The 18,328-nt window shown below is 34.7% G+C and overlaps 1 protein-coding gene across 1 annotated transcript in view; it reads left to right on the forward strand.

Moving 5' to 3' along the window:
• The window catches only part of CRPPA (CDP-L-ribitol pyrophosphorylase A), a 313,919-nt gene that overhangs the window by 189,491 nt on the left and 106,100 nt on the right, over window positions 1-18,328 (forward strand). The window contains exon 9 of the mRNA XM_059396757.1: window positions 1,758-1,889. Within this exon, the coding sequence (XP_059252740.1) occupies window positions 1,758-1,889 (132 nt within the window). The remainder of the gene's footprint in view (window positions 1-1,757; window positions 1,890-18,328) is intronic.

Here is an 18,328-nt window from a genome sequence, read left to right on the forward strand (position 1 = left end):
TTTTTTTTTTCCTCCCAAACTCACAACCAGGAATTTTAGCTTCAGGAAATTATTTTAAACTCACAAGACTAGGAGAAGCCTGTGGCACTAGTTTATGAAATGTCATAAAGCACTACAGGACAGGAGAAAAGGCAGAGATGGACATGTCTCTTCAGCTTCCGCTCTTGAGCTCATAATTTCACATTAGCATAGGGCCTGTCTTTTTTCCCCCTCTACTTTTCCTCCACTTTCTCAAGGGGGGGTAAGGAGATCACAGAAGGTGGTATGTGAACCATCCTTCTAGAAGGCTTAGGCTACAAAGGGGAACTTGTATCTTTTTAACAGCTAATAGGTGTTTAGCTTCTAGGTCTCAGCTGGGGAACAACTGGTCATAAATTACCCTGAAGGAAAGTCTAATATTTATAGTTCATTCATAATTGTTCCAGTCTGGCTGTGGGTCACCAGTTTCAGATTATATTTGCTCTAAGTATTGTTGCATGGTGAAAAATCTTTGTAAGTTTTCAGGGAATTGCTGTTAGGGGAGGGTGTGCTGAAGGTCAGAGGGCACATTGTCTTCCACTATTTAGTAGATAGTAATGCCCGAGACCCTTTTTTGGGGTTCTTTTTAGCCTCCGTTATTTATTTATTTATTTATTTTTGCTTTTTTTGTCTTTCTATTGGTTTCTTAATGGATAGAGCATTTTCTTTATTGTCACTTTAGATTTTAGGAGGAGGCTACTGTATGTGTATGTCTTTGGTTAATTATAATGAAAAGGTCTGAGAAACAGTGAATGAATATCTACTGAATTAATATTCATACATGTCCTCACATGATTTTCTTTTAAGAATGGATTTTAAGTGCCTTTCCCTGGAAAAGCAAAATACAGTGTGGTAGGTGAAAACTCATTCCCTTGTGTTACACCAAGAACATAGTAAGATTTTGTTTTGCATTTTCTAGAGGAAGGGAAAGGATTAGTATACTAGTTTTAAAATGCTTCTAGATAATAAATACAGGGAATTGAACAAATTATAATTCTTGAGAGTTTCTTAAATTTGTTATTGTGAAAGAATACAAAAGTTTGAGTATAGTTTGTTCCTTGTGTACATTTGCATCTTGTTTTGATACTATTGTGATTACATATTTTATGTCCCACAAAAGATGAACAGTACCATAAAACTTCAGTAATTTGAAGGAAGAAAGCTCACCCTGAGCTCTTTAAAATTTAAATGGAAAATAATGTTTAAAAAATAGTCATTGAATAATTTCAAGAAAAATGTTATTTAACACTGCTGAAAGTTACATATAAAATTCTGGGTTTACTCTGAGAAATAGATGATTTATTAGAAATTAAATTATTTGAAAGGGGTTCTTCTAAAAATCTTGAGTATAATAAGTACTCCCTTGAATTTTATTGATATTGGTAATTAACATATTTCTATGTAGCTTAGTTTCAAATAATAAATTGAACAAATGGTTGAAATCATATATTCATTATACATTTGGCTCTGACACAAGTGGAAATATGATATTAGCATTTTGTATTTTTTAGCATTGTGTTCTCACTGACTGCTTACTGCTTTTGTATTTGTAAAGGAGGATTCAGCTTTAATAAGGATTTATGGTTGAAATGCTTGTCTAGAAATTAACACAAACTGAAAAAATAATAACAAACTGATAAAAATAATACAATTGTGTTTTGAACTTCTTTAATGTTAGATTTATCAAAGAAGAGTGGAAAGAATGGTATTCTAATGTTACATTTTGTATTATTTTACAGGTTTATTTTCTTGATTATAAATCAGTACATTTTGATCAGAAAGTGGAAAACCTAATGCAGATTAGGGAATATGCAAAGGAAGTGAGGAAAAGAAATATTTTATTATGTGGTCTTCTTATATATTATCCACAGGTAAGTAAAATTTTTTGTTTTGTAGACTACAGTTTGAATATAGGAAGCCCAATTTGTTGAAAGCAAAAATAAATTAATGGTAAGAAAAATTTTGGCTGGAAAATTGTGTGTGTTCTCTCATAGGTAGAACCTCTTTTGAGGGGACAAACAAAAATCAAAACAAGTGTTCTGATGAAGAAAAAAAAAAAGATTAAATTGGTGAATATCTTCTACAAGGTAGCCCACATGGGGCTGCCAGATTTATCAAATAAAAAAATACAGAATACTTGGCTAAATTTGAATTTCAGATAAATAATAAATCATTTTAATTATGTCCTAAATTTGGAATTTGAAATTAGAAATTCCAGTTGAACCAGAATTTTGTATTTAACTGAGTTCAGAACTCAGCCATTTGTATAATTTGAAATGGCTTATTTCTTTTATGTTGTGCTAACGATGTTGGTGATCAGGTTTTTAATTACTTGAAAGCAATGCTTGACATTCCTCTAACAAGAGGGCATACTATTTAACAAGAGAAAAATTCTTACTGTCACTCTATTAATAGCAGAAAGTTAAGCTGAAGGCAAAATGAATTAGCATTATAGATTCTTAGTGCAAAGAAATGTTATTTAAATCAAACTATTTGGAGACTCTGTTAGGGAAGATGGATTTTCCCTTTGTGTGTAGATACCTTTTATTGAAATTGCAGAATGCTTTGTAGTGTTTTGGAGGTACCCCGCAAGAATCAAGAAATTAAAATAGTCGATGGGGTTTTTATTGGTCTGGAATAAAAGTGATTTGGTACTGACCAAGGAATGACAGGCATTTAAAGTTGTATTGTTGATGAGTAACAGTTATTATTTGTGAAATGTTTAGGGTACCCTTTTAGCCTGAAGGCAACAACATTTCTTTTGAAACAAATGGATTTTAATTAAATATAAGGACCATCTTTTAGCCAGTTCCTTGGTTTTTTTTGAGGTGGTTTTCTCTGCTTCCACAATATGTGAGTATGACCTCTGGTTAGTCATCAGGAATGAGGCAAAGCTGAATTAACTTATTAGGTTCATGAAGTATAATATATTAGTTTAGTAAGGGCTATTGAAGTCAGGGCAGCCACGGCCTGAAGAGATACACATACTTGCCCAAGAACAATGCATAACTGGAAGAGTAAGAATAAGAACTTTGGTCTGTATCTTTGTTCAGGAATATTCCATCTTCAATAGATTGTCTTTGGTTGTATTCCAGATTACTGTGGCTGGAAAAATCCTTTCTTTCTCTTGTACCATGCGAAGGAGTCATGAATCCACACTACAAATGCTACACTAGGCAGATACAAAAATAGTTCATTGAGAAAAATCTTAGAAGCTAAGAAATGGAAAAGCACATGCAGTCCCTGGGACTTGCTTTTTCCTGTGATTTAGGCTAAACTCAAAGGGTTTTTATGCACTGTAGTTGATATTCAAGTGGAAGAGTATGATCCTAATGAAGTACAGCATGCCGAGTGAGATCTGAATTTCAGATAAACAGTAATTTTTAGTACAAGTATTCTGAAATATTACAGGAAACATACTTGCACTAAAATTCTTCGTTATCCTGCCTGAAATTCAATACACCTGGGCATTCTGTGTTTTTATTTCCTAAGCCCAGTAACTGCTCTGGAGTTCATAGTCACAGTAAGATTATTCATTTCTACACACCTGGCATTCTGTACACAAGAGTAACAAGGAGTTGTGTATCTCTATGACTGTGCACCTGTGAAGGCTCCCTGGTTGGGAAAGTGGCCTTGTTGAAAAGGACGAGCCTTTGCAGCTGACCATTTTTATTTTGAGCCAATTTGGACCCTTTAAACAATCTGTCTATTTAGCCATGAAGATGATGACCTTGTGAAGCCTCCAAAATCTGTCTTTCATCATTTTAAGAAGCAAAAATAGCTTACTTGGGTGTTGCTTTTCTTTCCTTAAAAGAATGAAGATGTCTGAAATATGTTAAGAATGTTTAAAATACAGGGTTTACTTTTGTCCTTAAGGACACAGGTGCCAGTTGATGCTTCCTAGGCTAATACATGTCCAGTGCATGATTCCACATTAAAGAGCACTTACCAAACAGTTCTGTGATATTCATCAGACAGGCCATTAGAAGGAGACTATGGTTAAAAAATTGGGGAGGCATCAGTGAGTAGAGTTAAACGATGTCTTCCATGAAGGGTTTCTCACAGATTCTTATTATGCTGTTGAGCATTTCATATCTCCAAATTGGGGGCAGGAGGGATATCATTTTCCATTTTCTACTGTACCCTTTAAACGTAGGCGACTCAGGCTAATACTCTCTAAATGAAACTTGGGGACAGTCCTCATTAATGGGCTCTACATAAAGAAACCACTGCCTCTGGACAGTCTTTTACTTTTTTCTTTTTTTTCTCTTACTTTTACCTTTTACTTCAGTACTAATTTTTCCACTTAGTCAAATCAGTATCTTTAATTTTGAGTGCCTACTTGACCAACATTGTATCAACACTAAGGATATGAAGATTAATAAGGTAAAGCTGCTTCACTCTTAAGCAGGAAGCGTTGGTTTGTGTTCTCCATGATGCGGTCAGATACAGTTTGTTATGGTGTTCACACATTGGACTTCATTCCCTAAACTAATCCATTGCTGGGATAGCCATTAAGGTGTTTTCAAAGATAGTTAATGTGTTTCTTTTCAGTCTCTGATTACTGAAACATAGATTAGTGAAATCTGGAAAGTTATTTAACCATAATTAAGAGCAGAGCATCAAGACAGAGCATCAAGAGCTTCTTTGGATAGGCTTTCAGTTGATTGGTGACCCCTCCTTGGATGAGGAAATACATTGGCTTCAGTGCCTGGGCTAGACATACCGTCTTGCTAGTTTCAAGAAGACCCACATTGTATGTGTGTAGTATCTCTGGTGATGTGGATGGTCTGGGTGGCTTGGTCGCTTGTTCATAGTATATGAATGTGTGTATATGATATATATACGTATATATATACATATATAATTATACAAAGATGTATATGATATCTATAGTTAAATAGAATTATGGGAGCTCTTTTTGTTTTAATACATGGTGCTGTTAAGTCTATTTTTTGTGCTTCCATAGAGTTTTACACATATGTAGGACTTTCTGTGTTTGAATTCATACTTATTAGTTACATTTCAGTTTTTTATCTTTTGGGATTTATAATATAGCCTCTGATTGATTAGCTGTACTTTCTTCATAATGATATATTTTCAATTTGTATACATGTTTAGGGGAGAAATTGATTTGGAAAAGGATAAGGATTGATACCTTCTTGAATATCTGTAAATGTTTTGCAGTGTTGCCCATGATCAATTATTGGTAATTCTTTGGTAATTCAATTACCAAAAAATGCATCTAATTGTATAATGTTTCAACTCCATTTCTCCATATATTCTTTATTGATATAAGAAATTTCAACAGGTCCTTTGCTTAACTCGAGATATGCTCTGTATGTGTGCATTTTTTCTGGTCAGAGACATCATTTGAGAAAATACTGAATATGCTCCTTCCTTAGCTGTATTAATGGAGTAAAGCACAAATTGTTTCCAAAATTGACTTTAAAATATTGTGCTAGCCTCAGCTTCAAAAAGTTAATAATTTAAAATAGGCTCTTAATGGGTAGCTTAAACTTAGACTTAGGGATCAAGTGGCTGGCTTGACCATTTATGTATAGTATAAAGTTTCCTGACTTTATTATCTAGTGCTCAATTTCTCAAGTTGTAAATAAATAAGGAAAGACTTGAAATTTATGCTCTAGACTAGAAATGTAGCATAAAGTTTGCCCTTATAATTTGTTGGATGAATTTTAATCAAATCCTATTTCCCTTTCTAAAATAACTCTACAAACATAACTATGAATAATTAAAACTTATTTTATAGCTTAATCCTCATTAAGGATCTTAGTCCTTAAGTATTATTTTAAGATTATGTGTAAAATATTATTCTTCATCCTATTATTGTAAGTTTGTCTAAGTCACCCTTGAAATCTGTGATACAAAATGATGTATTTGGGGAACCTGTTCTAATTATTGGAAAATCTGTATCTGATGATAAAACAGTGAAGTTATAGACACTTAGTATTTCTGGCATGGACTGTTCAAACCTGTAGTTCAGAGCTTTCAGTTTTAATTTGGGTGAAGTTAAATATTTTTATCATTTGTTTTTTAAGGCAAACATTTTACAAGGAGAGAGATATATCTCTCTCCTTGTAAAATGTTTGCCTTAAAAAACAAATATATGTATATGCACACACATTTAAAAAAATATTTCTTATAATAAACAGTGATATTATATAAAGTATTTTCCTGAATTCTGTGAGCCATTCTAGCAAATTATCAAAGGCAAGGAGGGGGGTTATGGGAAGCCCTGCTCTATGTATAAACTGTTGGTTAGGAGTACACATGGTCCTGACTTGGATTATCATGTGAACTGGAAGACACTCATGTGGGACTGAACCCTTAACCTGTATGGTCTGTGCTAACAGGTAGCTAGTGTCAGAACTGTTTAGTCTGGAAAAATAAAACTCCACACATTTGGTGCCCGAAGTGTTGAGAGTAGAAAACAGTTACCTATTTAGTCAGTATAAAACTTGATATATCTGCAATCTACTCACTGCCACTAGAGATCTTGGAAATTGTGGACATTCTTTCAACTTAAGTCCTTAGTGAAAATGTTGTGAATCCGAGCCCCCAGCAAATTAACAATGGGTGTATAGTATGAAAAATAAACTTCGTTGTTACTGTACTACAGCTTAAGCTATAGTGAGCATTTCACAGAAGGAGTTTCTATGTTAGAAGGATATCATTCCATTGGTAAGTGTGTTTTTTTTCTTTTTTGTATAGATATTACTCCATTGAATAATCGACCCAATTTTGCATTCAGCTTTATTTGTCTAGCTTGTTCACCAAGATATCATGAAACATCTTAGTAGATATTTTCCTGAGGTCCAGATTGAAGATTTATATACTTTTCTCTTGCTTGAGTAATCCTACTGTTATTCTCAGAGGAAGAAGTAAGTTTGTTTGAATGAACTTATATTAGGCCCAATTGATGATTGATTTTCAGAGGCCAGTGGCTTCTAAATACTGGTTCTTGGAAAAGCCCTTAGCTGGCAGTATTGTAGTCCCCTGAGGAATTTAATAAATATAGATTCCTAGTCTATACCTTAGAGAATCTATTTCAATAGATCAAGCTTATACTGGGAGCTCTATATATTTCATAAGCTCAACCTCTGTTGAAAGTTTAATGTAAACCAGATTTGGATGACTGACTTAGGTCAGTGGTTCTTAAGTATATTGGCATATTGGAATCAACTATTGACCCTCTTTAATCTATAAAGGACTGTCACATCACTCTTGGATACCAGGTGGCAGTTATGGAATGTTCAGATGAAGCTGAGTAAGGGAATGAACAATGACCATTTGAGAAAGTTTCTAAGCTAACTGTGAGATCATCTCTTCTTGCTCATTAAGGGCAAACATTCTAAGCAATCACAAGCTATCTGGCTAATGGGTCAATTCTGTTGATGAAGGCTCTTAGTTTTAAACAAAATGTATCTGTAATTGTCTAAAAGAAAGATTTATTTTAGGGCATTTTGTAACTTATAGAATTCCTGAAGGGTCATGGAACCAAATTATGTATATGCAAATGGCAGAAACGCTCAACCCTTCTGGGACTGAGCTAGCAAAAGTGCCTTCCATTACTGACTCTGGGTACATGGAATGCTGGGGAACCACAGATAGAAACTCTGCCATAGCTGATCCAGGAAACACAAAGTCTCTGTCTTAGACCTAGTTTCCCATTTCTGGCACCAAGCCAACCTTACTGCCACCTGTCAAGTCTCCTACATGTACATAGTAGATAGAATCTGTGGAATGTTGATAAAACAGAATCTTAGGAAATGTAGTTTCTTTTCCTCTGTGGTGTCTATAGCATGGAAATGAAAGTTGGAATTCATTTGGAGAAGGTGTTTGTTGAGCCGCTTTGCAGAATATTAGCCCCATCAATCTAGGTTATAAAATCTTGTCCTAGGTTGAAATCAGAGCACCGTTAACACATTATATTTACTATCAAGGGCTTGTCATTTGCCTGCATCCAGGATTTCTGTATTGTGTCTTACTATCCCAATTACGCATTTTTAAATAAAATTTTACACATGAACTTTTATGATAATTATGAACTCTATAAGATATATAAAGTCCTTTAGCAGTTTTTCATTTAATCTGTGCATTATACATGATCAAGGATTTAGAGATAGAATCACACAGGTACATGTTTAAAGAATTTTCCAAAACTGGGTAGCCTGGGTGGCTCAGTGGGTTAAAGCCTCTGCCTTCGGTTCAAGTCATGATCTCTGGGTCCTGGGATCGAGCCCCGAATCAGGCTTTCTGCTCAGTGGAGAGCCTGCTTCCTCCTCTCCCTCCTCTGCCTGCCTCTCTGCCTGCTTGTGATCTCTGTCTGTCAAATAAATAAAAACAAAATTATTAAAAAAAAAAGAGTTTTCCAAAACTATTATAACTGATTATTTCTTGGTTTAAATTTTAGCATCACTCCATGAAATCGAAACAACTAGCTATGTGATTGATCTTGAACAAGTGATAGAAGTTGTGTAGTCCTCTGATTATTCATTTATAAAATGCATAAGTCAAATTTTTAAAGCCTCCACTGATAAGAAGATGAAGACCTAGGAGATGGGCATTCTGTGTCACAGGCATCATAACTGTTTCTCTCTCTGATAGGGAAATTCTGAAACTGAGCCTGAATTTTCTTTCCTTATATGACCACAAACTTTACCCATACTCTTATTTTGTTGAGAAATTATTTTATTATAGTTCATATGTTTCATTATGGTTCAGAGAGGAAATTTTTTCTTTTTGGGTTTTTATTTTGACACTTCAAAGTAAAAGCCAATGAGGAGAATGTCTGAGTCTATTCTGTTGCTATAACAATGCCACTAATTTGGTGGATTATAAACAAAGAAGTTTATTTCGTATGTTTCTGGAGGTTAGGATTCTGAGATCACAGTGCCCACATAGTCAAGTTCTGGTGAAGACCCTCTTCGCTATTGCAGACCACCATTTTCTCATTGCATTCTCACATATCAGGAAGAGGGTGAGGCCTCTCTGGGGTCTCTCTTTATCACTGCACTAATCTATTTATGAGGATTCCACTTTCATGACTTATTCCCCAACCAAAGGCTTCACTTTTTAATACTATCACATTGGGGGTTAGAATTTCAAGAGTTCTCAGGGACACACACATCCAATCTGTAACAAGGAAGGAATCACCATCCTTGATAGCATGGCAGGGAGTGTGTTCCATTTTAGCCTATCCATTTTCCTATCTCCTTTCTTCTCTGAGCTGTGATTACCCTGGGTTTGATGCAGCGAGAATTGGGACTTTGGAAGCAACATTTGGCTTGTTGAGTATTTTTCGCAAGATGAGGCCATTAGAAAAGACTGATGTAATTGACAGAAATAGAAGATCCAGGTCCTGGAGAGGTCAGGAGGTAAAGTAGATGAGCTCAATGACCTTCTTATTGCTCTTGGACACTACTTTTTCTTCAACTACAGCTATGGCTCTGGAAGGCATACAAACAAGAAAGAAAGTTACCAAAGCAGGTTTGTGATTCTGTTTTTTTTTTTTTTTTTTTTAAATAATTACTTGTAAAAGAGTAGAGAATTCTTCTAAAAGCTTCCAAAATAAGCTATGAAATGGTGAGATGAAATGGTTTGGCTACAGATTAAATGAGATAAAGCTGTGTAAATTGATTTTCTGTCAGAAAGTATAAACCAGATCTCTCTACTTGATGAGTTAAATATTATTGTCCTTCTCTATTGTCTGAATTTTAAATGTTTTTCATGTACTGTAAAGGATGTCCAGAACACATTCTTGTCGATGTATCTCTTTGTAGTTAACCCCAGCTAAATTCATAATGAACCATTAAGAACTGCATGAACAGTCCAACTGCTGTAGGATACTTTTGTGCCAAAAGATCTGAATTTGTAGGATACAGGGATAGTACTTCTTCCCTTTTAAATACACCACATTTGCTGTGTATCTTCTGGGAGTGTCATCCTTTAGTGTGCCTATTTAGAGAATTGGCTATGCTATCAAATAGCAGAATATCATTTTTTTTCTTTTTAATGATAATCTTGGGGGAAGTTAGACTTAACACTCTACTTTCTGCAATGAGCAATTACTTGTAGTTTAAATAGGAATTATTTACTAAACACAGTACTTATTGTGGCACCGAATCATGTGGCATGCACACCAAACATGGAATACTAAATCTGTTTACAGACACTCATAATACCCTGTTCAGAGCAATCAGGCTTTTTTGATGTGGGTATGTTTTTGAGACTAAATATTTTTCACTTTCAATATTGTTTTGGCTTCTAATGTTTAGACTTATTCATTCTTTGGGAAAAACTGAAAGTCATAAAATAAAATGTCTCTTTAAAATTGTGTGAGTTTGAAAAACAAAACTTTTTAGTTTGGGTAGCTTACTTATGAGACTCATTCAAGTGGCAATATGCTGTTAGACAAATGTAGATGAAATAGAGCATTAGATATGAACTTCTAGTACAGACCTCCCCTTAATTTTCTTGAAAAAGTGAAGCAACGTTACAAATGAAAGTGGCCATGGAAAATTAATGCACTTACTCCTTTCAACAGTGTATTAGTTAGCTATTACTGCATAACAAATTACCCCCCGAACTCAGTGGCTTAAAATAACATTTATTATCTCATAGTCCCTTTGGTTTCACCTTCTCTGGGTCTTTATCAAGACTGTAGTCACCCCAAGGATCCCCTGGGAATAATCTGCTTCCTAATTCACTTACCTGCCTGTTGGAAGGACTTGGTTCCTCTGAGCTGTTGCTCTGAGGACTCAGTTTTTCACAAGCTTGTGGTTGGGGGCCAGTTGATAGAGTATCTCCCAGTGTTACACATACAAGAGAGAGGACTGAGACAAATCATCTGTACATATTATGTACAGAAGTTTCCTGTAACATATTCACCAAGTGACATCCCATCACCTTTACTGTGTTCTCTCCATGGAAAACAAATGACTAGGTTCCAGCCATACTCAGGGAAGGTGATGACACAAGGACATAAATACCTAGAGGTGGTTATCATTAGGAGTCAAATCGGACACTGTCCCCCACAGTGATACCAGAGTGTTAATATTAAGGTTAAGAATTAACCTTAATGTAATGAACCCCATGTAAATTAAGGGGTTGATAACTTAAATTGGGCTAGAAATGTTTAAATGAAAACATATATATGTGTGTGTGTATGTATATGCAGTACACACATATGTATATGCAGTACACACACACATATATATAATATCTAATATATGTACCTACACTAATCATACACACTTTGGATATGTGAAGAGAGTAATAACAGCTGGAGATGCTATAGGAAGGAGATGGAGAACCCCCCAAAATGCACATGTATTTTAATGTTTATAACTTTTCGAAGAGCTTGATTTAGGTCATATCCATATCAAATATGTTAGAAAACATATATTTATAGATAAGCTATCTTAGTTCAAGTTAGTGAACCTTGTATTACCAAATAATAGCTATAAAATGGTGGTATTGTCTTTGAAAAGTTGAGACCAGTTACATTAAGAACTTATAACCCAGAAGTGTTGTGTCTTAGAGGCTTGGAAATGAGTTTCTAGAAAAGAGAGGTGCTGTAGAAAGCCTAAAAGACTAGAAATAAAAAGAATCCAATGAATCTGACATCCTATTGATAATATTCAGGGAAGACAGGTATGTGGACTTACAGAAAATACTGAGAAACTTCAGAGAGAGTCATGATGTTCTATAAAAAAAATCCCCCTAGTAAAACTGCTATCTTACTAATATCAATGCCAAGTTGAAAATAAGACTTAATTTTAGTCTTTGTCCAAGTTCTGATATTTTGACTAATGAGACAAACAAACAAACAAAAAATAGGCATAGCAAGCAGGACGGAAGAGCAATCTAAATAATTAGTCCTTGGAAAATTGAGGGTTTTCTAATGTATGTGGCATTCTTTCAGCCCTTTGAAATAAAATGTGTTGTATATATGTTGTGAGTTTTATGTAGACTTTTCCTTAAATAACATTGGAGGGAGATATCTTTCTCTGTTTATTTTCATTTTATGGAAGACTAATTATCCAAACTTCAAAAGCAGCTGTACAAAGAACTAAAATTGCAATGTTTAACTGAATCACGTGGAGGACATCCTGTGCCCACTGGTGGAGTTGAAAATAGCAAGTGGGGTGGGAAGTGAAACTCCATAAGAGAAATGCAAAATCAAAATAAGTATTTGAAGATTCGACATTCTCAGTCAATGGCGGTAACTCTGAATACTTGGAAATATTTGGGATGTATTGACTATTAGGTATTTCATATCATTGAGAATTAAAAGTAATATTTCTAAGAGACTATTAAAGGGCTGTTTTCCTGAATGAGAGTTGGTTTTATATTTTCTGCCTCAGTCCCTATTTTGGAATGAGGATAGTTTGTAAACTGAGAACACGTGTTTATTGTCTCTGAGAATTCTGTCAGCATTTGATTTTGATCATAATGGAAATACAGAGGGACCTTCTCCACTGAGAGTCAGGGAGATATGAGTAATTTTTGGCAACTAGATTTGTGTATAGAAAATGGTAGGTTTATTAGTTTTCCATCCATCTCATTACTCTCCTTTGACAACTGCTAAGGAAATATATTTTAATTAAGCTTTAACTTCCTCTTACTGAATGCATAATGGCAATTATATACCAATGCTCTTAGGATATGAGTTGACAACAAACATATCTACAGTTACTTTTTGAATCTGAATTTTAATGAACAGAAAAAACAGATATTTTACTAAGATGCTATTCATGACTACTATTAGGCTTCTGTTATTGTTGACATTTTGTATGTTCCTAAACAGTATCTTGCTGAAACCCTCTGTTTGGAAGATACAGAGGGAAATACTCTGCAAAGAGTACCACAGATAACGTACCACTTTTCAACTAAAATTACATAATTTAGTCTTTTGCATATTTGTTCCTTAAAAATTCTCAGTGTGTATTTATGGCCTAAAAGGTATAAATCATAATACTTTTTTTTAAACTAGGCCTCTATTATATGAGCAAATTTTTTAAATGAGGTTGTTCAGGAGCACAAGAGATTAATTTTTACTATAGGATATGCTCAATTTTTGTTTACCAAAAGAGCTTTTTCCATTAAAATTATTGAATGAAAAAAGTTTTTTTTTAAACATATATTTGCAAGCTGAAATTGGGGTGTTGTGAAATGTATTAAAATAGGGACCATGAAACTAATCTATATACCTACCACCTACTGGCATGTTCTTAAAGTCAGTTTGCAGGTCTGAGCCAACTGTATGCTTTTTTTTGTTGTTTTTTTTTTGGTAAAAGTGTGTTTATTTGAGAGAGAGTGCTAGTGAGTGCACACAAGCAGGGAGAGCAGCTGGAAGAGGGAGAGAGAGAGAAACAGGCTCCCTGCTCAGCAGGGATCCCTTGAGGGGCTGGATCCCAGGACCCTGGGATCATGACCTGAGCCAAAGGCAAATGCTTAACTGAGTGAGCCACTCAGGTGCCCCCTACTCTCCAATTACTCTAGAGATAATAAACAAACATTTGAACTCTCTAGTGAAAATATATGTTTGTGAAAAGATATAAACTTTAAATAACAACCTACATAAAATATTAATGTATGAATGTGTATATTTATGGTTTTCTGATGCATTTGCATTATACTCTGTTAGTTCTAGTTCCTTTGTAGTAAGAAGTCGGGTCATTTCTTTCTTGTCTACTGGGCAAATGTCTTTGATTCTGACTTGATCTGTTTGGTTTTGAATTTTAAATAGAAATAATAGCACACACTTGTGTTTAAAATATGCCGTATTCTTCACCATCTTAATCCTCTTATCCCCTGATTAAATTTCTGACTTAATATTTAAAATGTTTTGTTGTAATTAAAGGATTTAGGTTCTTCAGAGAGGGTGGTCTCTTTCTCTCTCTCTCCAATCTCTCTCTTTCTCTCAAAAAGTCAAGCATTGACATCAACGTACCACGTTTTTTTCTGACCTTTATGAGTAGAAATAGTCTAAAAATGTAGATGGGAGATTATGGAAAATCTAGTTACTGAATTATCAATTCTGGCCCATTGGAGAGAATAGGCATATTCCCTAAATCTAATTTGTTTTATTTGGATGTTACATAAAACTTTCCTAAAATATGCTGATCAAAGCCCAAGAGCTGGAACATGCAATGACAAATATTTTTGAACCTTGGGATAGCAACTTTAATAATGAAATTACATTTTTAACCTAAAAGTAACCAGTTTGAACAACTGTATAAACACAGTTGGGGAGGGTCTTAATGATTGTCAACAATGATCTGGCCAATAAAATTTCAAAAAACCTCTATGTATATTATGTATATTTTCTAAATTAGTGCCTTCCATTTTATGGTTTGTTTATTCATAAACTATAAGGTTACCAGGCTTTGTCAACATCATAAGAACGTGGATTTTCTTCACCAATCAAGTAAATCACAAGTGAATGCTTCCAACCATTCCTCAGATTTTTGCAGATTGTTTTAAAACCTTGGAAAGAGACAAGTTTTGTTTTTATTTTTAAGTATGTACAAGTCCCTTTGTAAGGGGCTTTGAAGAGGTCAAATGATGGCTGAGATGCTTACCTTCAGGCAGAGGTTTCAATGAAGAAGCTCTGTCAGGTTAACTGAGTGGTAAAAATGTATCACTTTCGCTTTTTAGACCTCAGTTATTTCCCCACATGGGTGTTTCCAGCAGGTTAGCTCAGCAATAGCAGAGGCAACCCTTGTGGTAAATTCATGAAAATCAGTAATAGGGAAATAGTTGTTTTGCCTTCTTCCAGCAGCGCTGGTTCTAGGGAAGCCTCTACCTTTCTAGAACCCTGTATATTGCCCTTGAGACTACAGATCTTTTCAGCTAGTGGATCTTAGGGACTTAATAAGAAGGCATGTGTACTAAGACAAAATAGCAGAGCTGTGCTCTTGTCTCGGCCTTTGAGAATAGTGAACTTCATGGCTAGAATGTACAATAAAGGAAAATAATCAGCAGAAATTCCCATAGCTTACCCAGATACGGTTTTTTAAAAGAAGTCTTCGAAAAGTTTAAGAAACTAAATTTGAAAAAAAAAAAAAAGAAAGAAAGAAACTAAATTTGCTTCTCCAGTAGTTTTCCTTATTTTTAGCAAGGCTTATGAATGAAAGGGGATTTTTCTTTCTATGGCATTTCATTTAAATTGTCTCAAGTATCCAAAGTTTGACTTAGATATGGTGGCTTAATTACTGCTAATTTAAGGCCTTCTCAGAGTTTATATCAGTTGGTGTTATTTGAATATTAATTTGATTGAGGTTCATTTTGTGTGTGTATCAATCTTCTTTATCCATTCATCAATTGATAGACACTTGGGCGGGCTACTTCCCTAATTTGCCTATTGTCAATACTGCTGCAATAAACATGGGGGTGCCTGTATACCTCTGAATTAGTATTTTTGTATTTTTTTGGTAAATAGTGTGATAACTGGATCATAGTGTTTTTTTAACTTTTTAACTTTTTGAGAACTCTCCATACTGTTTGTTATAGTGGTTGCACCAGTTTGCATTTCTGCTAACACTACAAGTGGGTTCCTTTTTCTCCATATCCTTGCCAGCACTTGCTGTTCCTTGTGTTGTTGATTTTGGGCATTCTAACAAGTGTCTCCTGTAATTTTTTAAAATATCAGACATAGCCATCAGCTGTTACAAGTTTATATTTCTTTAGTAAGCTCCATGGAAAAGATGGTCTTTATTCCAGTATTATTGCCAAAAGTCTTGGGTTTTGCTTTCATTAAGCTTGTTTATAAAACATGTCTTTATTTTCTGATCCAATTACTGTGGCCCAAGTGGATATCCATTCTTTTAACAGGCTTAGTTAATATGTCTGCCTCCGAAGCCAGGTCAGCTCCCAAACGACACGGTTGATTACAAGGACTGGGTTCATGCTCAAAAGAAACTTGTGGAGCCATTTCACACAGAATGAGGAATAGATGCTGGACAGACCCAAATTCTGTATCTGTTAATGCTATGGACAGAGCGTTTTTGTCTCCCCCAAGTTCACACTTTGAAATAGTAACCCCTAATGTGATGGTATTAGGCAGTGACGTCTTTGGGAGATAATTAAGTAATCAGTGTAGAGCTGTCATGAATGGAATTGGTGTCCTTATTCTCTGCCACATGAGCATACAAGAAGACAACAATATGCAACACTGGAAATGGTGCTCACCAAATACTGATCTGCCTACACCCTGAGCTTGGACTTGTCAGCCTCCAGAACTGTGAGAAATAGTTGTTTAAGCCATCCAGCCTATGGTAATTTATTATAGCAGCCTGAATGTTTCATTGTTTGGGGGTATTTTTCTATCTTAGTAAATATGTAAGATAAAGACACTAAAATATTTGTGTCCACATGATGTAAATTTGGGTGTTTGTTTCCTCATCTGTGGAATTACAGAGTATCATACAAGATTTTTAGAAGAATTTAAAGTACAGCTAGGCAGGCTCTTCTTGAAATGTTGCCAACCAGTTATTTTTAGCCTCTTGTGAAACATACTTTAAATTACATATTACTAAAAATAGTTTCAAAGTTTAGAAAATATTGACTTGAATTAATAAAAACCATTAGCCACTACAATAGTAATACCCATTTGTCTTATGTTCATTCCGGCACGTTCCTGGTGGAGGAGGGAGAGAATAGGTGACAGACACTCTGAACATGATTCCTTATTTTTGTTGCAGTGGAAGGAAATGGATTGAAAACTGCTTTTCTATGTATCTATCATTCTTACCATAAGTGCCTTTTTTTCCAGAAAAACAATAGTTTCTGTATATTTATGCTATTTATCATAATACTTTTGTTGCCTTTATTATATTTATTTCTTTCCAGATGGGATTAGTAGTGAATATGTAATCACCTTGTCCTTCCACAACTCAAGTACTCATTAACCATCCTACTTCTGCACAGCAATTTAACACAATCTGGTGCACAGTGTTTTTTACTTACATATATTATCTATCTCCCTTACTTAAAATGGGAGCCCCAGGAAGGGTATGTGTGTGTTTATGTGCATATGTGTGTTTTGTTCTGGTCTACCAATTTATTTCTAGCATCTGTAGTAGTGCTGGAAATAAGTACCTTGATACCAATGCCGATTTACTAAAATGTAATGTGTTAAAATGTACATATACTTTGAGGTATTATCAGAATATCATAAAATTGAGAAATAGCCTTGTTTACTGTACTTCTCTCATTAGTGTCCATGCTATACCTGTTGTATTCCTGAAAGTGTAAAGCATTTACAGGGAGGTGGTTAAACCATATATAAATGTTATCAGTTGAATTTATAGAGAGGTAAAAGTGAATACATTCCAACGTGAAGGTCAATGTCATTCATAAGTAAGTGCCAGTTGGTTTATTCTAGGGATACAGAGATAGTTTATTCTTAAGCCCAATACACTAATTTACCATTTATTCAAACTAAAAAAGAAAAATATCTGAAGTTGGAACAAAAGTGTGATAAAATTCATCACCCAGTCATGATGAACTTTTAACTAACTGGAGGTATAGTTTCTTAACCTGATGAAGTGACTTACTGAAAATTTAAAGCAAACATCAAACTGAGTATGTATTAGGAATGTTGCATCTAAATTAAAGAGCAAGAAAAGCATAGCTATAATCACTATTCTGGTTGACTTCGTCTGGATGTCCTACTGGAGCAGTAAGGCAAAAGAGAGAATAAAAGGTTAGAGGATTGGAAAGTAACAACAACAAAAAAACCTACCTGTATTTGTAAATAATATGTTTATCTCATTAGGAACCTCAAGAATTTGTAAATTTTCAAATTTAAGAACTCAGGAATATGTGTTATATGATCAACATACTAGTAAACTTTTACTTCAACATGAAAGCAACAAACTGTTACAAACTTTAAGTGCTACCTTTTATAGACTTACACTAAGTAGGTATGTTCCCTTGATCTCTTCTTTCTTTTTTTTTTTTCTTTTTTTTTTTTTTTAAAGATTTTATTTATTTATTTGACAGAGAGAGACCACGAGTAGGCAGAGAGGCAGGCAGAGAGAGAGGAGGAAGCAGGCTCCTGCTGAGCAGAGAGCCCGATGTAGGACTCGATCCCAGGACCCCGAGATCATGACCTGAGCCGAAGGCAGCGGCTTAACCCACTGAGCCACCCAGGCGCCCGATCTCTTCTTTCTTATAGAATCTCTAATGACTATTTCATTGACCCTGAATTAATGTGTTTTTCTTCTTTCTTATAGAATCTCTAATGACTATTTCATTGACCCTGAATTAATGTGTTTTT

Source organism: Mustela nigripes, chromosome 4 (genome assembly GCF_022355385.1).
Source record: "Mustela nigripes isolate SB6536 chromosome 4, MUSNIG.SB6536, whole genome shotgun sequence".
NCBI lineage: Eukaryota > Metazoa > Chordata > Mammalia > Carnivora > Mustelidae > Mustela > Mustela nigripes.